The sequence below is a fragment of the Lonchura striata genome, chromosome Z (assembly GCF_046129695.1).
Source record: "Lonchura striata isolate bLonStr1 chromosome Z, bLonStr1.mat, whole genome shotgun sequence".
NCBI lineage: Eukaryota > Metazoa > Chordata > Aves > Passeriformes > Estrildidae > Lonchura > Lonchura striata.
This window is the reverse complement of record NC_134642.1, coordinates 1,102,558-1,127,146: the sequence shown is the minus strand read 5'-3', so window position 1 is coordinate 1,127,146 and position 24,589 is coordinate 1,102,558. Positions and strand designations below refer to the sequence as shown.

Below are 24,589 nucleotides of genomic sequence, written 5' to 3'. Positions count from 1 at the left end.
GACACAGCAGATCCAAACCTCTGAAGGCAGCACAGAGCTGCGCCTCTGTTTTCTGGTAGCCTGTGAGGCGAGGAAGGGTTGTCTTAAGCGTGTGGATTTTTTTTTTCTCTTAGCATGTTTTGTGTCTGGAATGTGCTTGCACTAATGGCTGGGCTCTGCTAACACAAACAATTGCAGGTTGTGGTGTTGTCTCAAAGGTCACACCTCTTCTGACCTGATGATTCTCAAACCCCAAACCATCCTGCAGAGTGTCAAAACGGCAGATGTGAACCACGCTGGGTTGTGAGCAGAATTTCAAACACAGCTTGGAATACACCTACCATCCTTGCCTGGTGTGACTTTCCTCAGCCAAACACTGGGTTGGGATAACGTGGTGGGAATGGAGAGCTCCCCATCCCTGGGGTTTGTTTAGCTGGGATAACGTGGTGGGAATGCAGAGCTCCCCATCCCTGGGGTTTGCTGAGCTGGGATAACGTGGTGGGAATGGAGAGCTCCCCATCCCTGGGGTTTGTTTAGCTGGGATAACGTGGTGGGAATGGAGAGCTCCCCATCCCTGGGGTTTGCTGAGCTGGGATAACGTGGTGGGAATGCAGAGCTCCCCATCCCTGGGGTTTGTTTAGCTGGGATAACGTGGTGGGAATGGAGAGCTCCCCATCCCTGGTGTTTGCTGAGTTGGGATAACGTGGTGGGAATGGAGAGCTCCCCATCCCTGGTGTTTGCTGAGTTGGGATAACGTGGTGGGAATGGAGAGCTCCCCATCCCTGGGAGATGCCCCGAGGCACAACAAGGAGCTGGCCTCCCCAGCTGCGAAGCAGAGCAGTTTTTGCTCTGTGTCTCCCACTCTGGCTGGTTTTGCTGCTCAGATACCTTTCTCCATGTGGTAAGAGCAGCATGGGGACATCTCTTGGTCTGAAACTTGTCCACAGTGAACAAAAGGGATTTCCAGCTGCCAAGGTCACATCCAGATCTCGGTCTGAGCCTTCCCAGGCTGCTCAGGCCTGACAAGTTTAGCGCTGTCCCAGACAGGGAGGCTCTAAGCTCAGGTGCTTGCAGACTTTAGGGCACAGAGTAGCAGGTGTAGCAGGAGAGAACCCTCAGGAGCTGATCCTCTTCATCCATGTCTCTCTCTCTCATCCTGGATCTTCTCCAGAGCTCTCACCACCCAGCTGTGGAGGCTCCTCTCTTTTCCACCACTCTGCTCTTTCTTTATTCCTGGGAGTTTATCCCTCTGGAACATCTCCATGTTTTTGCCTTTCTCTTTGGCTGCTGCTGCTTGTGGTTTCAACACTTGGGCCTGCACCCCAGTGCCCAAATGGTGAGCGAAGAGGGGGTTGGAGGTGAAGAAAGGAGCATTCCCAGGCCCACGTGGTCCTTATCCTGGTGTAGGACAGGCAAATTGGGCATTTCCTGCTCACAGTCTCCATCCCTGTGGGGAATGCATTCATCCCCCCTTCCCCACCAGAATCCTCTGCCATGCTCCGCCTGTCTGCAGCTCTGCGGCCCGGCTGGCCCACAGGGTCTTGTCCCTGCCAGTGTGTCTGCAGAGGCTCTGGTCCTCCTGCTCATCTCCATCCATCCATCCATCCATCCATCCATCCATCCATCCATCCATCCATCATCCATCCATCATCCATCCATCCATCTATCATCCATCCATCCATCCATTCATCCATCCATCCATCCATCCATCCATCCATCCATCCATCATCCATCCATCATCCATCCATCCATCCATCCATCTATCATCCATCCATCCATCCATCATCCATTCATCATCCATCCATCATCCATCATCCATCCATCCATCCATCATCCATCCATCCATCCATCCATCCATCATCCATCCATCATCCATCCATCCATCCATCCATCCATCCATCCATCATCCATCCATCCATCATCCATCCATCCACCCATCCATCCATCCATCATCCATCATCCATCATCCATCCATCCATCCATCATCCATCCATCCATCCATCATCCATCCACCCATCCATCCATCCATCATCCATCCATCCATCCATCCATCCATTCATCCATCCATCCATCATCCATCCATCCATCTATCATCCATCCATCCATCATCCATCCATCCATCCATCCATCCATCCATCCATCATCCATCCATCCATCCATCATCCATCCATCCATCCATCATCCATCCATCCATCCATCCATCCATCCATCCATCCATCCATCATCCATCCATCATCCATCCATCCAGCCATCATCCATCCATCCATCTATCATCCATCCATCATGCATCCATCATCCATCATCCATCATCCATCCATCCATCCATCATCCATCCATCCATCTATCATCCATCCATCCATCCATCCATCCATCCATCCATCATCCATCCATCCATCCATCCATCCATCCATCATCCATCCATCCATCCATCCATCCATCATCCATCCATCCATCCATCCATCCATCCATCATCCATCCATCCATCCATCATCCATCCATCCATCCATCCATCCATCCATCATCCATCATCCATCCATCCATCCATCCATCCATCCATCATCCATCCATCCATCCAACATCCATCCATCCATCATCCATCCATCCATCTATCATCCATCCATCCATCCATCCATCCATCCATCCATCCATCCATCCATCATCCATCCATCATCCATCCATCCATCCATCCATCCATCATCCATCCATCCATCATCCATCCATCCATCCATCATCCATCCATCATCCATCATCCATCCATCCATCCAACATCCATCCATCCATCATCCATCCATCCATCCATCCATCCATCCATCATCCATCCATCATCCATCCATCCATCCATCCATCCATCCATCATCCATCATCCATCCATCCATCCAACATCCATCCATCCATCTGCTGGGTTTGCAGTAGGTGGGATCCTGCGCTCCGTGGTCCCTTGAGGAGGATCGCTCTGGCTCCAGGGAGGAGCCCTGGGGTTGGATGGTGGTGGATTTGGAGCACCAGCAGCTCTGTCCTCCCCGTGTGCTCCCCGTGTGCCCGCACCCATGGAAGGCAGGTTCAGTGTGCTGCCTGCCCTGAGTTGTTTCTCCTTCTGGTGTTTTCAACCAAAACACAAAATATGTGTTGTGTAAGGAATTTGGAAAAGCGTCCATTTCTCTTTGCTTTCCAGTTCCCTCACTGTGCTGTTTGATCTGACTCGATTCTTATCCAAACTGTAGTGAATCCATCACCTTTATAGATTGCCTGAGCTGCTGCCACACACACGGGAAGACAAGAGGAGAAGCAGGAAAAAGACACTAGAAAATTGCTAGGGGAAAAAAATATATAGAGCATGGAAGGGCTTAGACTTGAAACTACTTCCATTTTTCAATTAACTCCATTATGTTGTTTTTTATAAAGAGACTCTTCAGTGCAGAAAGGGCTGTGCTGAATCCACAGAATATTGTCACGAAGAGGTTATGTTCCATCTTAATTAGAACTAATTAATATGCTTTGGCTCTTGGTCTTGCTGTCTGGTTGAATCTACGTGAACGGTGAAATCCTTGTGCTGGAGCCCTGCCTCGCCAAGCTGATGGCCAGAAGTGCCTGGGCTCCTCACCACAGGTTGGGGCTGAGTCCGTGCCCAGCCCAGGTGCAGGTGGGTCCTGGTCCAGGACCTCATGATCCTGGATCCCAAAGCTGCAGTGGCATTTCTCCCAAAGCTGTGGTGGCATTTCTCCCAAAGGTGTGGTGGCATTTCTCTCAAAGGTGCAGTGGCATTTTTCCCAAAACTGCAGTGGCATTTCTCCCAAAGGTGTGGTGGCATTTCTCCCAAAACTGTGGTGGCATTTCTCCCAAAGGTGCAGTGGCATTTCTCCCAAAGGTGCAGTGGCATTTCTCCCAAAACTGCAGTGGCATTTCTCCCAAAGGTGCAGTGGCATTTTTCCCAAAACTGCAGTGGCATTTCTCCCAAAGGTGCGGTGGCATTTCTCCCAAAACTGCAGTGGCATTCCTCCCAAAGCTGCAGTGGCATTTCTCCCTAGAACCTGTTAGTCCACAGGACTGCAGCTAATTCCTGCAGGCAGCAGGACAGGAGCTCGGGTATTCCCTAAAAATAGGGATCTAGCCATGGTTGTTAGTGAGGGGAAGGTGTCAGGGCTGTGTCAGCTGCTCGAGGCTGGGACGCTGCGCTGCCCACGGGAGGACCTTGAGACAGGTCGGAAAAGTCTCGCTTTCCAGACCTCCAATAGCTCCTCCATGTATTCTCCCCTGAGGAAGGGCAGGGATAATGCAGAGCCCGGTGTGGAATGCCCCGGGAGGCAGTGGTGGGGTCCACAGGGTGGGATCCTCCATGGTGGGGTCCACGAAATGGGATCCTCCATGGTGGGGTCCATGAGATGGGGTCCTCCATAGTGGGGTCCATGAGGTGGGATCCTCCATGGTGGGGTCCATGAGGTGGGATCCTCCATGGTGGGATCCATGAGGTGGGATCCTCCATGGTGGAGTCCACGAAATGGGATCCTCCATGGTGGGGTCCATGAGGTGGGGTCCTCCATGGTGGGGTCCATGAGGTGGGATCCACCATGGTGGGGTCCATGAGGTGGGATCCACCATGGTGGGGTCCATGAGGTGGGGTCCTCCATGGTGGGGTCCATGAGGTGGGATCCTCCATGGTGGGATCCATGAGGTGGGATCCACCATGGTGGGGTCCATGAGGTGGGATCCACCTTGGTGGGGTCCATGGGGTGGGATGCTCCATGGTGGGGTCCATGAGGTGGGGTCCTCCATGGTGGGGTCCTCCATGGTGGGGTCTGGCTCCAAGGACCACGAACTGGGGGGATGGAAAGCAGCTGCAGGTTCCTCCTTGGATCCTTGGTTCCTCTGTGGGTTCTTCCTGGGCAAGCCAAGGTTTCCCAGCAGGTGGAAGCGGGGAGATGGCTTCCACTCAGACCCGGGGTGAGGGGCAGCAGGAGAGGGGAAGCACGGCGAGAATTAACCACCTCCAGGAGCCTCACCTGGCAGCAGGAAGGTCGAAGATGTGTCCATTCGGCGAGTTTTTGCAGGGAATTTTCTCCAAGACATGAGGGGAGGAAAATGCTCAGCTTGCTGTGACTTTCAGATATTTGCTCATGCATCTTGCATGGTGCAGACACCCCTGAGAGCTCAGATCCCTCTTGCTGTCAGAGAGGAGAAACACATGAGCAGCGTTAAATCCGTAAGGAGGTGGCACTCCTTCCCTGGGAGAGGGAAGAAATGGCTCCAGCTAAGAATTGCCCTGGATTACTACCCTCAGAGTTTATTTTCCTGGGGTTCTCCAATAAATTCCAGCGTCTCCGTTGTTGGGAATAATTGCAGCAGCTGAGAAGTGGTGGTTTGATCGGATAATGCCTGGGGGCTTTTGTGCTGGTTCTGACTGAGCAGCATTAGCAAAAATATAGCACCATAAAAGGAAACTTCTTAGCTAATCAGTCTCCATTACAACTTATCATGAGAAGGCCGAAATTAAAACGTTCTTTTAAAAGCAAGCCCTTTATGATTAAAAGCTTGGTGACTCGCACATTTGGGAATTGGCACAAAAACCTGCACTGGGGGAAGAGGAGTGTGATCAGCCTTGTGGTGTTTGTGGTGTTTAGGTGGAGAGATGCATCCTACAGCATCCCAGGAAATGCCCTGCAGCACAACTCCAGGTGTAGTGCAGCTGGAAACAGTCTGTGGGACTAAATCAGCAGGGATAGAGTTTTCAAATAAGCTTTTATGTGAGCTGTGTCCATGCCGTCATTGCATTTTTACGTTCTCCAAATGCTTTGTGGCATTTAAATGCAATTCAGCTTTATAACTTAATTTTATTTTGCTGCTCCTGCTGCATTTCAATCTACCTCCTTCTGTTAATGTGTTATATTTGATATAGAAAGGGCTGCTTGTGAATATTCCAGTGTTATCCCGATGCAATAACCATCCATGCCCAACCCCAGGGTGGCAGTGAGGGGTCCCTGGTGGTGCCAGGGTTATTCCCAGGCTGCGGGGACACGTCCCGTGGCTCCAGCAGGGCTGGGAGCTCTTGGCTCTGGTGACAAATCCAGGTGGGCTCAGGAGCAGGAGGGCCTTGCTTCAGAGACCGGATGGCCTTCATCCCATGGATGCTGCTGAGAGCTTCTCCTGGGAACAAGGTCAGGCATCCCAAACTCCATCCCCACTGCCAGCACAGTGGGGCTGGGCTGAGGAGCGCCCCAAACATCCCCACTGCCAGCACAGTGGGGTGAGGACTGCCCCAAACATCCTCAGTGCCAGCACAGTGGGGTGAGGACTCCCCAAACATCCCCACTGCCAGCACAGTGGGGTGAGGAGCGCCCAAAACATCCTCAGTGCCAGCACAGTGGGGTGAGGAGCTGCCCCAAACATCCCCACTGCCAGCACAGTGGGGTGAGGACTGCCCCAAACATCCCCACTGCCAGCACAGTGGGGTGAGGACTCCCCAAACATCCTCAGTGCCAGCACAGTGGGGTGAGGACTCCCCAAACATCCCCACTGCCAGCACAGTGGGGTGAGGAGCGCCCAAAACATCCTCAGTGCCAGCACAGTGGGGTGAGGACTGCCCCAAACATCCCCACTGCCAGCACAGTGGGGTGAGGAGCGCCCAAAACATCCCCACTGCCAGCACAGTGGGGTGAGGACTGCCCCAAACATCCCCACTGCCAGCACAGTGGGGTGAGGAGCTGCCCCAAACATCCCCACTGCCAGCACAGTGGGGTGAGGAGCTGCCCCAAACATCCCCACTGCCAGCACAGTGGGGTGAGGAGCGCCCAAAACATCCCCACTGCCAGCACAGTGGGGTGAGGACTCCCCAAACATCCTCAGTGCCAGCACAGTGGGGTGAGGACTGCCCCAAACATCCCCACTGCCAGCACAGTGGGGTGAGGACTGCCCAAACATCCCCACTGCCAGCACAGTGGGGTGAGGACTCCCCAAACATCCCCACTGCCAGCACAGTGGGGTGAGGACTCCCCAAACATCCCCACTGCCAGCACAGTGGGGTGAGGACTCCCCAAACATCCCCACTGCCAGCACAGTGGGGCTGGGCTGAGGAGCGCCCCAAACATCCTCAGTGCCAGCACAGTGGGGTGAGGACTCCCCAAACATCCTCAGTGCCAGCACAGTGGGGTGAGGACTCCCCAAACATCCCCAGTGCCAGCACAGAGGGGTGAGGAGCTGTCCCAATCATCCCCACTGCCAGCACAGTGGGGTGAGGACTCCCCAAACATCCTCAGTGCCAGCACAGTGGGGTGAGGAGCGCCCCAAACATCCTCAGTGCCAGCACAGTGGGGTGAGGACTGCCCCAAACATCCCCACTGCCAGCACAGTGGGGTGAGGACTGCCCCAAACATCCTCAGTGCCAGCACAGAGGGGTGAGGACTGCCCCAAACATCCCCACTGCCAGCACAGTGGGGTGAGGACTGCCCCAAACATCCTCAGTGCCAGCACAGAGGGGTGAGGACTGCCCCAAACATCCCCACTGCCAGCACAGTGGGGCCGGGCTGAGGAGCTGCCCCTCGCCATGCCAGAGGATGATTTGTCAGGCAAGGCTCAGGCTCAGTGCAGAGGAACAGGTTTTCCCATCCCTGAATCAGCTAGGTGCTCCCCAGAAGGATTTTCCCACTTTTCCCCTGGCTTGTTGTTGTGGGAGTCTTGGCTGAGAGCCCTTGGCAGTTCTGCACCCCTCGCAGACAGGTCTGATACCAGAGGCTTTCCTTCCACACTGTGCTGTGGATCCATCCTGATGCTTTTGATTTTCTGGCCAATGTCTCCCATGAAGGGGGATTGGGATTCATAGGACACATCCAAGCCTCCAGAGGTGACCTGGGATGACTCGGGCAGGTGTGATCCGCAGCTCTGTGCTGCCACAGCCATCTGTCCTTTGCAGGTGGTGCTGCACTACCATGGTGACAAACAGCCCGTGCCCTGCCTGGTGGAGCCCTGAGGTGTCCCTGTCCCCACTGGTGTTCCCCAGATCCCGTGGGGCAGCAGCGCAGCCCTGGGGGCAGGATTCCCTGCGCTGGGAAGTGACCGCGAGGAGCTCTGCTGCTTTTCCCCCTCCTGATCCCTTTCTGTTCAGGATGCAGGAGCTCTGCTGCCCATTCTGTCCTGAGCCCTCTCTGCTCAGGGTGGAGAAGCTTCTGCCTGTTCCTGTCATGAGCCCTCTCTGCTGAGAATGGAGGAGCTCTGCTGCCTTTTCCCCCTCCTGATCCCTCTCTCCTCAGGGTGGAGGAGCTCTGCTGCTTTTCCTCCTCCTGAGAGCTCTCTGCTCAGGGTGGAGGAGCTGCTGCCTGTTCCTGTCTTGAACCCTCCCTGATCAGGATGGAGGAGCTCTGCTGCCAGTTCCTGTCCTGAACCCTCTGTGCTCAGGATGGAGGAGCTGCTGCCTGTTCTGTCCTGATCCCTTTCTGCTCGGGGTGGAGGAGCTCTGCTTTCCCTCCTCCTGATCCCTCTCTGCTCAGGGTGCAGGAGCTCTCTATCCATTCCCCTCCTGATCCCTCTCTGCTCAGGGTGCAGGAGCTCTACTGCCTTTTCCCCCTCCTGATCCCTCTCTGCTCAGGGTGCAGGAGCTCTGCTGTCCATTCCCCTCCTGATCCCTCTCTGCTCAGGATAGAGGAGCTCTACTGTCCATTCCCCTCCTGATCCCTCTCTGTTTGGGGTGCAGGAGCTCTCTATCCATTCCCCTCCTGATCCCTCTCTGCTCAGGGTGCAGGAGCTCTCTATCCATTCCCCTCCTGATCCCTCTCTGTTTGGGGTGCAGGAGCTCTGTATCCATTCCCCTCCTGATCCCTCTCTGCTCAGGGTGCAGGAGCTCTCTATCCATTCCCCTCCTGATCCCTCTCTGTTTGGGGTGGAGAAGCTCTCTATCCATTCCCCTCCTGATCCCTCTCTGCTCAGGGTGCAGGAGCTCTCTATCCATTCCTCCTCCTGATCCCTCTCTGTTTGGGGTGCAGGAGCTCTCTATCCATTCCCCTCCTGATCCCTCTCTGTTTGGGGTGGAGAAGCTCTCTATCCATTCCTCCTCCTGATCCCTCTCTGTTTGGGGTGCAGGAGCTCTCTATCCATTCCTCCTCCTGATCCCTCTCTGCTCAGGGTGCAGGAGCTCTCTATCCATTCCCCTCCTGATCCCTCTCTGCTCAGGGTGCAGGAGCTCTCTATCCATTCCCCTCCTGATCCCTCTCTGTTTGGGGTGCAGGAGCTCTCTATCCATTCCCCTCCTGATCCCTCTCTGCTCAGGGTGCAGGAGCTCTCTATCCATTCCCCTCCTGATCCCTCTCTGCTCAGGGTGCAGGAGCTCTCTATCCATCCCCTCCTGATCCCTCTCTGTTTGGGGTGGAGAAGCTCTCTATCCATTCCCCTCCTGATCCCTCTCTGTTTGGGGTGCAGGAGCTCTCTATCCATTCCCCTCCTGATCCCTCTCTGTTTGGGGTGGAGAAGCTCTCTATCCATTCCCCTCCTGATCCCTCTCTGTTTGGGGTGCAGGAGCTCTCTATCCATTCCCCTCCTGATCCCTCTCTGTTTGGGGTGGAGAAGCTCTCTATCCATTCCCCTCCTGATCCCTCTCTGTTTGGGGTGCAGGAGCTCTCTATCCATTCCCCTCCTGATCCCTCTCTGCTCAGGGTGCAGGAGCTCTCTATCCATTCCTCCTCCTGATCCCTCTCTGTTTGGGGTGCAGGAGCTCTCTATCCATTCCCCTCCTGATCCCTCTCTGCTCAGGGTGCAGGAGCTCTCTATCCATTCCCCTCCTGATCCCTCTCTGTTTGGGGTGCAGGAGCTCTCTATCCATTCCCCTCCTGATCCCTCTCTGCTCAGGGTGCAGGAGCTCTCTATCCATTCCCCTCCTGATCCCTCTGTGCTCAGGGTGCAGGAGCTCTCTATCCATTCCCCTCCTGATCCCTCTCTCTTTGGGGTGCAGGAGCTCTCTATCCATTCCCCTCCTGATCCCTCTCTGTTTGGGGTGCAGGAGCTCTCTATCCATTCCCCTCCTGATCCCTCTCTGCTCAGGGTGCAGGAGCTCTCTATCCATTCCCCTCCTGATCCCTCTCTGCTGTTGCAGGGGTACCTCTCCGAAGGCTTGGTGACCAAGTGGTACCGCTCCCCCCGCCTCCTCCTGTCGCCCAACAACTACACCAAAGCCATCGACATGTGGGCAGCTGGCTGCATCCTGGCCGAGATGCTGACTGGGAGGATGCTCTTCGCTGGTAAGTTTCTGTCTCCCGTTGATTCACTTTTCTCCCTTCCTTGCTACCCAATTCCGAGGCTAGCCCGGCAGAGGGAATTTCCCTGTGTGAGGAGAGGAGGTGCTGGTGCCCTGTTCCAGCAGGTTTGTACTCTATTCCATGGATTTGGATCGTGATTGGTGTCTCCAAGTTATTTATTTTCTTTATGGGAAGATATTTGAATGACCTGTAACTTTTAGGATTTACCTGTGAGCACGGATTGCAGCTGTAAAGGTGAGGTGCAAGAAAAGAAGACAACAAAAGCACAGCAAGGAGTTATCAATGCAGCATTCAAAGCTCAGCTCTGACGTTATTGAGAAGAAAATATGCATTTAACAGAGTCCCAAAAATGCTGTGTGGGGAGCAAAGCTGTACTTCCCAGGCTGGGACACGGAGCCATCACTGAGGGATGCTGCAGCTCCTCCCGGGATGTCCTCTGTGCCTGCCAGCACTCTGAACGACAAGGCTTAACGCCTTTTGTGAGCAGCTGTTTGCAGAGTTGTGTAAATAAATAATCAGACCCGTTAATAATGGAGGAGAACGTTTCCTTCGCAGATACCTCAGCGAAGAAGAGCTCTGCAGACTTAGTCTGCAGCTGCTCTGCTGCTGCCTCCCCACTCCTGCCTGCATCTTCCATATTTCTTTTGTGAAAGCTTAAAAATAAGCAGTCAGTACCATTATGAAGCGATCATTAAAAGTGCCTCCCTTTCCTTCCTTCTTTTTGTCCTCAATTTCACCAAAACTCTCCAGCTCAAGGATTTCAGCTTTGAAAACTGTTCGTTTAGGCTGTCTGCTCCTGGTGTTTCCTTGGGATATGTTCTAGGAGCAGGGACACCTGCACGTGCAGGGCATTGTCTGACCTTGCTGGGAGATGCTGCACTCTGTTCCCCTGCACTTATTCCTCACGCCAAACAGCAAAACAGGAGCTGTTTCTGAGCTCCCGAGCATTTCTGGCTTTCCACACTCTGCCTGACCCCTCTCTCAGCCCCAGCTTGGGTTTCTTTTTGCTCTTTGTGGATCCCATGGGACAGGTAATTTTGGCTGAGGTATCCAAGGCGGTGCTTTAAGCTCATTTCGAGGTAAGACAGAGGCAGAAGTAGTCCTGGGATGGGATTGATCTGTCCTCTGCCCCAGAGCAGGAACCTCCCCAGGTTGGTTCCTGACAGCCCTCAGCAGGCGCAGAGCAGAGGTGATTTGGTGATCAGAGGTGGGGTTTGGCACACCACAGGCTGGGCTCAGCCCGACACACGCTGCGAGCATCCCGTGAAATCACTGAATCATCCCCAGGGGCTGGCAGGATGCTTGGTTAATGGGCGGGGATCAAAACCAAGCTCAGAATAACTCCTTTTGGGTGGCTTTCAAAATCTGTCATTGTCATGGGAAGTTCCGGGCCCCTCCTGTGCCAGCAGGCACAGCAGGGCCAGGGTAGGAGCCTGGCAGCAGGCAGGATGCCCGTGGTGTCCAGAGAGGAGGGGAGTAAAGCCCAGCCCCTCAGAGCAGCTAAAGCTCACAAACACCTGCACAGCAGCATGAATTCCCCTCTGCTCTTGCTCTTCTCTTTGCTCAGGAGAAGGAGCTCACCCCACGCCAGCTGCAGCCTCCCTGCAGGCAGGATGAGGGCTTCTCAGAGCTGCAGGATGTTTCTCACAGCTGCAGGATGAGTTTCTCACAGCTGCAGGATGAGTTTCTCAGAGTTGCAGCCTCTCTCCCTGCAGGATGAGAGTTTCTCAAAGCTGCAGCCTCCCTCCCTGCAGGCAGGATGAGTTTCTCAAAGCTGCAGGATGAGGGTTTCTCAGAGATGCAGGAGTTTCTCAGAGCTTCAGGATGAGAGTTTCTCAGAACTACAGACTCTCTCCTTGCAGGATGAGTTTCACTGAGCTGCAGGGTGAGAGTTTCACAGAGATGTAGGATAAGAGTTTCACAGAACTACAGCTTCTCTCCCTGCAAGATGAGTTTCTCAGAGCTGCAGGATGAGTTTCTCTGAGCTGCAGGATGCCAGGGTTTCACAGAGATGCAGGATGAGTTTCACTGAGCTGCAGGATGAGAGTTTCACAGAACTACAACCTCTCTCCCTGCAGGATGAGTTTCACTGAGCTGCAGGGTGAGTTTCTCTCAGCTGCAGGATGAGTTTCATTGAGCTACAACCTCTCTCCCTGCAAGATGAGAGTTTCTCTGAGCTGCAGGATGAGGGTTTCCCAGAGATGCAGGATGAGTTTCTCAGAGCTGCAGGATGAGTTTCTCTGAGCTGCAGGATGAGAGTTTCACAGAGCAATAGCCTCTCTCCCTGCAGGATGAGGGTTTCTGTGAGCTGTAGGATGAGTTTCACAGAACTACAGCCTCCCTCCCTGCAGGATGAGAGTTTCTCTGAGCTGCAGGATGAGTTTCACAGAACTACAGCCTCCCTCCCTGCAGGGTGAGGGTTTCACAGAGCTGCAGGATGAGTTTCTCAGAGTTGCAGCCTCTCTCCCTGCAGGATGAGGGTTTCTCAGAGTTGTAGGATGAGGGTTTCACAGAACTACAGCCTCCCTGCAGGATGAGAGTTTCTCTGAGCTGTAGGATGAGGGTTTCACAGAACTACAGCCTCCCTCCCTGCAGGATGAGAGTTTCTCTGAGCTGTAGGATGAGGGTTTCACAGAACTACAGCCTCTCTCCCTGCAGGATGAGGGTTTCTCAGAGCCCTGGGTGCCAGCCAGCGCCCCGTGGGGAGTGGCAGCCGTGTAGCTCATAGAAAGCCTCCAGCCTGCAGCAGCACCTTGCCCTGGTAAATGGTTTCTTGAGAGTGCGTCAGCAGCGCAGTTTAAATTGAGTGCTGAGCATAAATCAATATAATTAACTCGGCAGTCTATCTGGGGTGCTTAAGCCAGGCAGGTGAATGAAGGTGATTGGTTATTCGGAGTAGATGCCACTCACTGCTCCCATCCTCCCACACGAGTTACTGGACGCGCAGCAAAAAGGGACCCCAGCCCCTTCCAGAGGCCCTTCCCTGGGTGCTGTGGGCTTGGCAGAGCCCTGGGAGGCCACAGCAGACCTGGCTGTCCCCAGGCTCACAGCGTGCAGCTCCTGCCCAGCACCTGGAACATGGCTTGCAGGCCTCGGGAGAGCTTCCCCACGGAAAACAGGGGAGAGCACCCATAGCTGAGCACCTACAGCTCCCTCCTGTGTCCCTTCCACCAAAAGATGCAGCAGTGGGAGCAGGAGTGAATGGGAAAAAGGGAGAAAAGAGGAGAAAAATGGAGAAGAGATCTGTTCTTGCGGATCTCCATGGGGTCCACCAGTGGTGCTGTGCCTCTGAACAAGAGCTAGAGATGGCACAGGGGCTTTTCCCATGGCATCAGGGCTTACTCCCAGCCTTGGGTGCTTCCCTGGGACTTGGCTGCAAGCCTGGAGAAGGTTCTCTTTTCCAAGATGTGGTGCAGAGCTCCTCGTTCTCCCCTGGGTAACAACAGCCTGCTGCGTTTATTCTGCCTGTGGTTCGTGTTCCCCTTTTCAGGAGTTAATGCCTTCAGGAAAAGGTCCCTGGGAATTCCATAAATAGAGGATAATGGAAGAGAATGGGGTTTCTGGAGAGCCATAATTCAAGGCTTCCAGTACTGCATTAGCAGCTTCTTTGTGTGACTAAACACGGTGTCTTTTGGCTGCCAGGTATCTTCAGAGAGCAGTGGCTGGGGCTGCACCAAGAGAAGAGCCACCAAGGCTTTGTGACTTTCATCACCCTGTAATTTTGGTCACAGCTTGGGAATTAGCCTGACTAACAAGGTGTTCATTTCGTGGCAGATACCTTTGGTTTCCCCTGGAGTCACGCTGTGAATCTCTGAGTGACCTAAAATTAGCTCTTCTGTAGGAAAGGGAATTAATCTGCCCAGGATTGATATGGGAAGGGCGTCCCTCCTTTTGTCCTCTTTGCTTTTCCTGTGGCTCTGTGAGTCTGGAAAACTCATGCTGACCCACAGGTGTGGCAGGCACATTCTTCTCTCTCTCAGGATTTTTTCAAAGAGGAGCACAGAGGAAAGAAAGAGAAAATTTTTATTTCTGCTCCTTGTTTTTCCCATGTGGAATGTGTTTGGAGAATTGTTTACCTAGGGTGATTGCTTGGTTGGATTCTGGTGAGGATTTTTTGAGCCTGGTGGCCAATCCAACCCACCTGGGGCTGGGCTCTCAGAGAGGGGCACGAGTTGTGAGGAGTTAGGTATGGTAGGTAGAAAAAGTAGGTTTGTATTTTTAGTATCTCCTTTAAATAGTATATTGATGTATTATAGCCTAGTTATAATACAGAAATCATTCAGCCTCTTGAGCTGGAGCAGACATCATAATTTCTTCCCATGGGTTCATTTGCAATACTCAGGGAGCTCTGGGCTGTGGAGGGGAGCCCCTGCAAGCACCGGGCTGCCTCGGGACAAGTGGTCCCCATCCCCTGTGGCCTCTCCCACCCTCCCTGCTGGCTGATCACAAGTGTGGCCGTGGATGAGCTCAGCTCTCCTTGTCGTGGATCAGACGCGTCCTGCTCACTGTTGGAGCAGCCCGAAGTGCAGGACTGGGACAGCAGGGCTTGGTAGCCCAAAAACCCCCGTTGTTCAGGCTGCCCCAGGGGTCTGGGTGTTGGGATGACCTTAAGATTGTAAAAGCCTTTGTTTCTTAGCCTGCACAGCCAAAGCTGTTTGAAACGCGCAGGGTCGGCTTCTCAAGGTTGTTTATTGTTCCTTTTCTTTAACATTCTTTCTCTGACCTGCTGAGCTCTGTCCAGCAGCTCGGCCATGGCATTCTGTTCTCCATCTTGGGTGGCATTTACATTTTATACCAAAAACTGTGTGTGCCATGTTTACAATAATGTGCCAGTATCTGTCATTTATGTTGGACAGTTTGTCTCTACCTTAAACCAACAGAAAAGTGTCACCAGCACAGCAAGACATGGAGGGCAAGGAGAAGGAGAAGGCCAGGACATGCTCAAATCCCTCCATCTTGTCCCCTTGAACCCCACTGGAAAACCCCCAAAATTCTACTTTTTCACCCTGTGTTAATTCAACCACCACGCCACTCAAACCCTTGTGGCTTGTAACTCCTCACACAGAGTTGGCAGCTTTTTCCATGAGCTAAAATCAAAGCCATGGTTGTTTTTGTCTTGTGCCAGGGTCTGGGGACAGCCAGGGCAGCCAGAGGGGTGAGCTGGGCTCCGGCAGTGCCTCTGAGGACGCAGCATTTCCAGCCAGCCCTCCTGGCAGGCAGGGATTCAACGGCGCGGCTCCGCGCTCCTGCCGGGCTCCTCTGGAAATCCTCCACGGAGCTCTTGGTGCCATCCAGGAGCACCTGAGGAGTGGGATTGGCACTCACTAACGAGGTGCCCTGCTTGGCTCTGCTGCTCCTCTCCTCTCACTGACCGGCAGCCAGCCCTGAGCGGGGCTTGGGGTCGTACGGATAAATACATCCTGAAGGAAAAGGGCTGCAAACACGGCACGTGGCAGCCGGGGGGACTGCCACCACCAGAGCCGTGACTTGGTGCCCAGCAGCTGCTGGGAGCCGGTCAGAAAACACCTTTCCTCTTGGGGTTGGGCACCTGCGTTCCTCTAAAGGTGGAGCTCGGGACGCCCGGAGCTGACAGCACCCCACGCCCGCCCCAGTCTAACTCCCGCGCCTCGTCTCACCGCGCCCTTCTTCCCGTGCAGGGGGCCACGAGCTGGAGCAGATGCAGCTGATTCTGGAGACAATCCCCGTCATCCACCAGGAGGACAAGGAGGAGCTGCTGAAGGTGATGCCCATGTTCATCAACAGCACGTGGGAGGTGCGGAAGCCGCTGCGCAAGCTGCTGCCCGAGGTGGACGGTGAAGGTACCGTGCTGGCCGCTGGCTCGGCGGGGCTTCCCCCGGCTGCCGTGTGCTCGGAGCCGTCTCCTTGGAGTGCCACAGGAGCTGTCTCAGGCCTAAGGCCTGGGAAAGGCTGGAGAAGGGGCTGCACATCCCTGGCTGTAGCGCAGACATCACAGAATCACGAGGTTGGAAGAGACCTCTGAGATCATCAAGTCCAACACATGCCCCAACACCACAACTAGACCATAGCACCAAGTGCCAAGTCCAGTCTTTTTTTAAACATATCCAGAGATGGTCATTCCACCACCTCCCCAGGAAGACAAATCCAGTATTTTATTATTCTTTCAATGAAAAAGTTTTTTCCTAATATCCCCACTGCTGTCCCCTCGCAGGCGGCCTGTCCCTGGGCCCTGCCACGGGACAGCACTCATGGTGCTGCATATTGCTCACAGCTGGCTCCTAAGGGTGAAACACACTTCCAAAGCCCTTTGGAGGTACATCCCTGGCTTCCCGTGTGTCTCCCCGAGCTCTGAGCGAGGACTCAGCCCAGAGGTCCCTTCCAAGCCCCGTCGGCTCCTCGCTGTGCTGGCCTGAGCACAGTTGTGCAGCACAGCGAGGGACAGGCTTTTCCTTCCTTGTCTGGACCAACACCCCGGCTCCTGAGGTGTTACAGACAGCATCAGCCAGTGCTCTCTGAGCTCCTTCTGAGGCTTAAACCCGGCCTGGCCACCTGCTTTTGGGAGGTCAGGACCAGGCTGGGCTCCCGTTTGCTGTGTGGCTCCTCATTTGGGACATGCCCTGGTGCCACGACATCCCCGGCGCCGGGGCAGCCGTGTCAGCCTCTGCAAGCAGCAGCAGGATTATTCCCTGCCGTGGCTGCAGGAGGAAAGGTCACCCGCACCCCTGACACAATTCATTGTCATTTTCCTGCCTCGCTGCCCCGCGGTGCATCACAATATTTAGCCTGTAATGTGTTGTTGTGACCTTATGGAGTAATTGATTCCTTTCTGCTTAATTAGTCCGGGCGGTGAGGTAATCTCGTGGGAGACAGTCGTAAATTGGTTAATGTTTAAGCTCTGGGGCAGCACGTGTGGCTGTCCTTTCTGCCGAGGGGTCCTGCCCCTACAGAAACTGTCCCATTCACACGGTAACATCTTTAATGGGGATGTTCCTGAAGGCTTCAATGCGAAGCTGTATCTGAAAAAAGGCATTATTCCTATTTTTATTGCTTGAACTCAAAGGGACTTTCCCATGAACAACAGGACAAGCAACAACTTCAGCAACAGGATTTTACCTTTACACATAGCCTCAGTAGAAGGAATTATCAAAGCAATCATAGCAAACACTCTGCATTTAGGTTTAATTGCACTTACATTTCCTGCCATCACAGAAAGAGTTCACGCACCACAGTCTTCCTAAAACTATTTTAGCCACTCATAATTCTTCAAACATTGATGGGTGAAATAATTTCGTAGCATCAGTCACGCCAAAGGCTTTCAAAAATTGCAGTAAATACCATCTGCTTCATGCAGATTGTACCTAAGACGTGAAATTGGCGTGCTTGCCCAGTGGATGTGAGGGCGTGGAGTCAGACCCAGCTCAAATCCCAGATCCCAGATCCCAGATCCGAAGGCTGTTTTGGGGTGAGATGTCAGCTCAGTGCGGGGCTGTCACGCCGGGTGTGTGATGCACGCCTGCAGTCCTGCACAGGTGCCAGGGTGCTCTCGCAGTCGCTGCCCCAGCTGTGCTGCAGGGCTGCAGGGTTGCTCCCCTGCAGGCTCACAGCTCCCGTGAGGAGCAGGGGGACACAGCAAGGACAGAAGTGCCCGGCTTGGGTCCACCTGGGGATGGCCTTTAACCCATCCCTTACGGCAGGGGGATTTGTTCAGGGGGCTGGCGAGGCAGTTCCTGCTTTTGAGGAATTGGCGAGCTTGTTTGTCTCTTCCTCGCAGCGATTGATTTTCTGGAGAAAATACTGACATTTAACCCCATGGATCGATTAACGGCTGAGATGGGCCTGCAGCACCCCTACATGAGCCCGTACTCCTGCCCCGAGGACGAGCCGGTGTCCCAGCACCCGTTCCGCATCGAGGACGAGATCGACGACATCCTGCTGATGGAGGCCAACCAGAGCCAGATGTCCACCTGGGACAGGTAGGGCGCCAGGGCGGGCTGGAGAGCAGATCCTGCCTGCAGTGCTCCGGGCAGAGCACTCTGAGTGCTGCTGGCTGGATTCCAGCAGCCGCGTCCCAGGCCCACGCAGGACGCCTGCTTTTCCTTCTTGATGCCACGCTGTGATTCCAGCCCGAGCTGGCGCCTCGCTGAAGCCACCCAGAGGCTCGTCCTGGGTTCCACAGGGACCAGAAGCAGAGCCTGCACACCCCAGTCGCTGAGCACCTTTCTGCTCTTGGTTTTACTCACAGCCCAGGTTGTCTTCACCTGGGTTTAAGTGGCTCTGCAGCCCTTACCTCTGCCCTCTGTCCCTATAGCACAGGTTACAGAATACTGTAATTCTTGTACCTTTTGGCCCTGTGATTTGGCCCTGATTTGGCACTGTGCTACATTCACCACTTTTCAAGGTGCACAAACCCCAGAGGCCACAGATCTGGGGGTCTTGTAAAACATCCTGAATTGTGTTGATGTTTAAACGGTTTGCTGGAAGCCGCACGGGAAGTTTAGAAGCTGAAAGCCTTGAGCTGAGGTCTCTCACGTTCTAGGTGGTTGCCCCAGCCACTGGGCCAGTTCCAGCACTGGAGCAGGCAGGACAAAATTAGCAGATGGGAATTCAGTAGGTTCAGTTTTCTGTAGAGCTCCTTCCGGCTGTGGGGGATGAACTGGCTGAGGATTTCTGAGCACTGCTCCTCTCTGCAGAGCAACTGAACCTCCTCCCCTTCCTGAGCCACTGGACTTCACCAGCATTGAAAAAATCACCCAAAGGAACCCTCTCCTCGCCCTCACTGTCATTAGTCCCTTTGCCCGAGTGATAAAGGTCAGGGTGGGGCCTGGGGGGCTCAGTCGGGTGGGGAGGAAGGCTGGAAGTGGGATATTCACCTTCGGTGTATCCCCACAGCCCCAGCACCCCTGCCAGGTACAGCAAACACACTGGGAACAGCCCACTGCAGGCTGTGGGTCCTGCAGCACGAGCCAGGTGTTCTGGGGACAGGAGGCTGCGTGCTGTGGGACACCCGAGAGCAGCGTGTGGCTGTGGCAGAGCCCCAGAACTGGGGATAACTGTGCTACAGGCAGCTCACTCAGGAGCCAGTAAGTCAGGCATCACTGGGAGAGCCGTGGGGGCTGTCGGGGAGGTGCAGGGCAGGGATTTCGGCTGGCTGGAGAAGCTGTCACTGAGCAAGGTGAGCTCAGGAATGCTCTGGGTCCTTGACATCAGAACCAGCTGGTGATGCCCAGCCTCGGTGGGGTTGGTCACAGAATTCCCAGAATCACAGAATCACCGGGTTGGAAGAGACCTTCAAGATCATTGAGTCCAACCCAGCCCCAGCACCTCAACTCAACCCTGGCACCCAGTGCCACATCCAGGCTTTGTTAAACACACCCAGGGATGGTGACTCCACCACCTCCCTGGGCAGCCATCCCAGAACTTCATCACTATTTCTGTAAAAACCTTTTCCTAATATCCAACCCCTGGCACAGCTTGAGACTGCGTCCTCTGGTTCTGTCAGTTTTAGGTCTTTTACTGTTCTGTCACCAAACAGGAAGGACTCTCGCTGTGGTACCTGTCTGTGGGCTGAGGGGTAGATTGCTTATTAAAGGTGCTAATCAATTTTTAGTCCCGAGGGGAGGGGAGATGATCGGCATCTGAAGGAAGGAGCTGCTTGGTTTGTTTGTTGGGGTTTTGTTCCTGCATCTCAGGCTCTTGACAATAAAAATTACTGACCCCCTGGCATTTTAACGCAGAAGAGAATGTCAGTAAGACATTACACCAGCGAGCAGAAGGCCGGGCGAGCAGCAGCAGCAGCCTGGGGCGGGTTTGGGCACTGCTGTTGCCCGTGTCTCACAGCGGTGTGTCTTTGGCAGGTACCACATCAGCCTCTCCTCCGACCTGGACTGGAGGCACGACAAGCCCCACGAGATGGACGAGGTCCAGCGGGACCCCCGCGCGGGCTCCGAGTCCACCGCGGAGGAGGCGCAGGTCGACCCGCGGAAATACTCCCAGAGCAGCTCCGAGAGGTTCCTGGAGCTGTCCCACTCGTCCATGGACCGCGTGTTCGACGCCGACTGCGGGAAGTCGTGCGATTACAAAGTGGGGTCGCCCTCCTATCTGGACAAGTTGCTGTGGAGGGACAGTAAGCCCCACCACTACTCGGAGCCCAAGCTAATCCTGGATTTATCCCACTGGAAAAGGGCGACCATAGCACCCGCAGCTGAGCTGTCACTGGAAGAGGAGCCATCCAACCTGTTTCTGGAGATCGCCCAGTGGGTGAAGAGCACGCAGGCGGGGCTGGAGTGCCCCAGCTCCCTGCCGGAGATGCAGGAGCGCAGCCTGCCCTCCTCTCCTCACCACCTGCACAAGGAGCCCGCGGAGGTGAGCAGCGAGACCGACCCCGACTTCGACCTGGACGTCTTCATCTCCAGGGCGCTGAAGCTTTGCACGAAGCCCGAGGATCTTCCGGACAACAAGCTCAGCGAGATCAACGGGGCCTGCATCTCGGAGCACGCCGGGGACATGGTGCAGGCGGAGGTGTACCAGAAGGAGCGGTGGTGAGCCCCCGTGGGCCCCGCTGCACCCCTGTTCCTCCGGGGCGGTGCGGCCGCTGCGCGGGGCCCGGCGGCTCCCGGGTGTCACCGAGCGTCCCCTCTCCACACTACCCAACGCCTTTTCCGGGAAAGGCAAGCACAAACCACGCGCCCCTTGCGATGCCTTAGAAGTGCTTCTAAGGGGATCCGGAGGTGCGAGCGAAATCCTGGGTTTCTTACACTGCCTTAACAATCTTGCCTTGCGATCTCTGGGACCTGTTTGAAGCTTAAATGTACGAGGGGAAGAAACGACAGTACATGGTAGGTTTACAAACAGTAGTCAAACAGACTTATTTTCCTTTCTTTTTCTATAGCAACTTGAAACGACAAGGACACAATTAACATTTTCAGTACGGTCAGATTCCCTCCTGGGTGGACAGGTTCCCAAAACGCCAAACTCTGAGCCGCTCTGAGGCACCTGTGCGAGGACAGGTACGGAATAAAGTGATGCCAGCCGTCAGTCAGCACAGAATGGAACTAGAGGTAGAGTTTGGCCACCAGACAGAAAAATAACTCTCTGAGAATATGAATGGGGAAGAAATTTGACCTACAAAGTACGGGCCGCTGGGGATCTGTTTTATTTTCTCTGAGGACAAGACAAAATTTTTGCTAAGTGCATTTTGCTGGTTAGTGGTTTCTCACACCAAAAGCTTCCCTTCAGTCGCGGGGGATGCACGGGGATCTGAGCTTTCCGAGCACTTCGGAGGGCCCGTGTGATGCACTTCAGGGCGACAGCCTGGTGCTCGGACAGCTGCCACTAGACCAGCGAATTCCAGCGGGATGGGGAGGGCTGGGCGGGCGTGAGAGCTGGGAGCAGGGAGCGACGCTGCCCGGCACCTCCAGCCACACAGACCCAGCCAGGGCTCAGCTCACACCCACCTCTGCTGCTGAAAAAGGACTCAAAGTGCTACAGGCTTTCCTCCTGACAAAGATCTCGTGAAGAAAACAACAGTTCCTGTGGCATGAGCTTCCTAACCGGCCACTTTGCTCCCAGCTTCTCTGGGAGATGCCGGTGTCAGCGGGCAACTGTGTGTAAATAGATGAAGACACGGCTGATCTATCTACTGTACCTTCTGTTTCCATCCACACTTCTGAGCACCTTAATAATGAATCAGCTAACAAGAGTTTGTATAGGGAAGAAATGTTCTATACTTATATTTAACCCAACTCGGCAGCTTTTTAAATGGGAGATCTGTAAACAGTGCCATACAAGACAGCCTCTGCTTTCCTCACCATCCTGCTGCTGTGCTGCCTGGCACAGCGGCGCTGCTGGCGTTTGTACAGGAGAAACTGCTCTATTTAGTACTGCAAGGCCCATATTTAACTATTCCTGTGTGGATTATTTCTACCCTTTTAACAAGCAATCCGCTAAACGCTCTGAGACGTGAAGAAACGCGTGTGAGGCTCCGATGACTAGCAGCAGTGCTTGCTGCTTTGCTGGTTTCCGTTCTTGCTGGGACCAGGGTTAGCTGTGGCAGGCTTTGACAAGCCCAGGAAGGTGTTCCTGTGTGAGGATCTCGCGTCGGGGCGATGGGAATGCCACTGCTCCAGCCCATCGGCAGCACTGGTGTGAAGGCAGCCAGCTGCAAGGATGGCATGGGGCGCAAGTCCAGCTGCAGGGGTGGGGAAGGCATTTGGAAGGCAAAGCTGACGGAGGAGGCCTGAAAAGGCAAAGCCATTTGTCTCAGGTCCTTGCTGAGAGCGTTTGCATGTCCCCCAGAGCGGTTTAGAAAGGGGAAACGGGACAGAGACAGAGGTTTGGTTTCTGGGGTGTTGCAGATGATTGATATACCTCAACTAAAGCTCAGCACTTTCACTGGGGGTGGGGGACATTCCAATGGAAGGAGCAGCTGCCCCGCACTGGAGCAGATCCAACCAGCCCCGAAGACCACGGCTGGCTGTCCTTGGTCCTGCTGCCCACGGTCCTGCTGCCCACGGTCCTGCTGACCACGGTCCTGCTGACCACTGTCCTGCTGCCCACGGTCCTGCTGACCACGGTCCTGCTGACCACGGTCCTGCTGACCACTGTCCTGCTGCCCACGGTCCTGCTGACCACGGTCCTGCTGCCCACGGTTGTGCTGCCCACAGTCCTGCTGCCCACGGTTGTGCTGCCCACTGTCCTGCTGACTGTGATCCCACTGCCCACAGCCTCACCGCCCAATATCCCACTGTCCATGATCCCACTGCCCACTCTCCCACTGCCCACAGCCCCACTGCCCCACTGCCCCACTGCCCCTCTGCCCACTGCCCCACTGCCCACAGCCCCACTGCCCACTGCCCCACTGCCCACTGCCCACTGCCCACAGCCCCACAGCCCCACTGTCCACTCTCCCACTGCCCACTGCCCAGTATCTCACTGCCCACAGCCCCCTGCCCACGGTCCCGCTGCCCACTCTCCCACTGCCCACTCTCCCACTGCCCACTGCCCACAGCCCCACTGCCCACAGCCCCACTGCCCACAGCCCCACTGCCCATGGCCCCACTGCCCACTGCCCACTGCCCAATATCTCACTGCCCACAGCCCCCTGCCCACGGTCCCGCTGCCCACTCTCCCACTGCCCACTCTCCCATTGCCCACTGCCCACAGCCCCACTGCCCACTGCCCCACTGCCCACTCTCTCACTGCCCACAGCCCCACTGCCCACTGCCCACTGCCCACTCTCCCACTGCCCACTGCCCACAGCCCCACTGCCCACTGCCCACTGCCCACTGCCCACTCTCCCACTGCCCACTGCCCACAGCCCCACTGTCCACTCTCCCATTGCCCACTGCCCACTGCCCCACTTGCCCACTGCCCCACTGCCCACTGCCCCACTGCCCACAGTCCCGCTGCCCCCGGGCTGGAGGGCGGTGTGCCAGGGCAGGGAAGGCGCAGGACCCTCGGCTGTGTCCCACGGGCTCGGGAGGAGGATCCGTCCATCCCAGTGGGAGCGGCGTGGCTGCAGCGGAGTGGCCAGCTGCCCACCCGGAGCCAGCAGAGCCCAGGGCACGGGGGGAGAGCGGCCAGTGACCCCAGGAGCCCCTCTGGCAGGCGGAGCAGCGCCGTGCTGCCCTGGGGCTGGACACCAGCCTGCGCAATCCTCGCCAGGCAGCGGTGGCCACGTCCCCTCAGCCCAGCACCATTCCCATGGGCTGTCACTTCTTCTCCAGAGGCCTGCAGGACTGTTTGTTATGGCCGTGAAAGAAAGGGTTTTGCTCTCGAGTGTTGTCCTGTGGGCCCACAATTAAAGTGTAAGACGGACTCAGTAACGAGCAAACAGAGCGTGTCGCCGCCGCTTGGGATTTTCCATCTCGCTTTGTGAGCTCTTGTTTAATGTCGTTCCAAAACCTCAGCGTCACATGCTGGGAAAAGGGGATAAGAGGGATGGCTTTAATTTGTTACCTGAGTGTGCTTAGCTGATCACAAGCCAGATCTGTCTCTCATTTGCAGAAATAAAATGTAAGGCCTGAGCCTTCCTTGCGTGGCAGTGTGTAATTGTTTCACAAATTATTACTATTGTTATTGTGAAGTGTTTACTCCAGTAGTGGTGTCTAGATCTCTTCTGCAAATCACAGAATTCATTCAGGTTGGAAAAGGCTTTTAAGAGTGAACATGAAGACCCAGATCACATCACATCACATTTGCATTCTGGGGTTACCTGGTGTTGGGCTGCTCCTCAGCCAGCTTTGTTTCAGCAGGTTCAGGCTGCCTGAGCACTCGGGGTCACAGGGAGGGAATTGAGAGTCTGTCATCATCTGTGTCTCATGCAGTTCAAAGATTAGTTTCAGTGCAAGATCCCCCATCAGGTGTTTCAGTAAATCTGCAGAGGACATTCACTGAAAGAG

General features: G+C 55.0%; 2 protein-coding genes across 2 annotated transcripts in view; both read left to right on the top strand.

The window, feature by feature from the left end:
- Positions 1–24,214, top strand: part of MAPK4 (mitogen-activated protein kinase 4) — a 60,596-nt gene extending 36,382 nt beyond the window's left edge. Inside the window, exons 3-6 of the mRNA XM_031507514.2 lie at positions 10,049–10,193; positions 15,869–16,030; positions 17,962–18,163; positions 20,045–24,214. Of these exons, the coding sequence (XP_031363374.1) occupies positions 10,049–10,193; positions 15,869–16,030; positions 17,962–18,163; positions 20,045–20,732 (1,197 nt within the window). The 3' untranslated portion in view covers positions 20,733–24,214. The remainder of the gene's footprint in view (positions 1–10,048; positions 10,194–15,868; positions 16,031–17,961; positions 18,164–20,044) is intronic.
- LOC144248242 (uncharacterized) lies at positions 22,602–24,214 on the top strand. The gene is made up of 2 exons (XM_077790206.1): positions 22,602–22,970; positions 23,248–24,214. The coding sequence occupies exons 1-2, from the start codon at positions 22,602–22,604 to the stop codon at positions 24,064–24,066; spliced, it is 1,188 nt and encodes a 395-aa protein (XP_077646332.1). The 3' UTR covers positions 24,067–24,214.
- Positions 24,215–24,589: the final 375 nt, after the last annotated feature.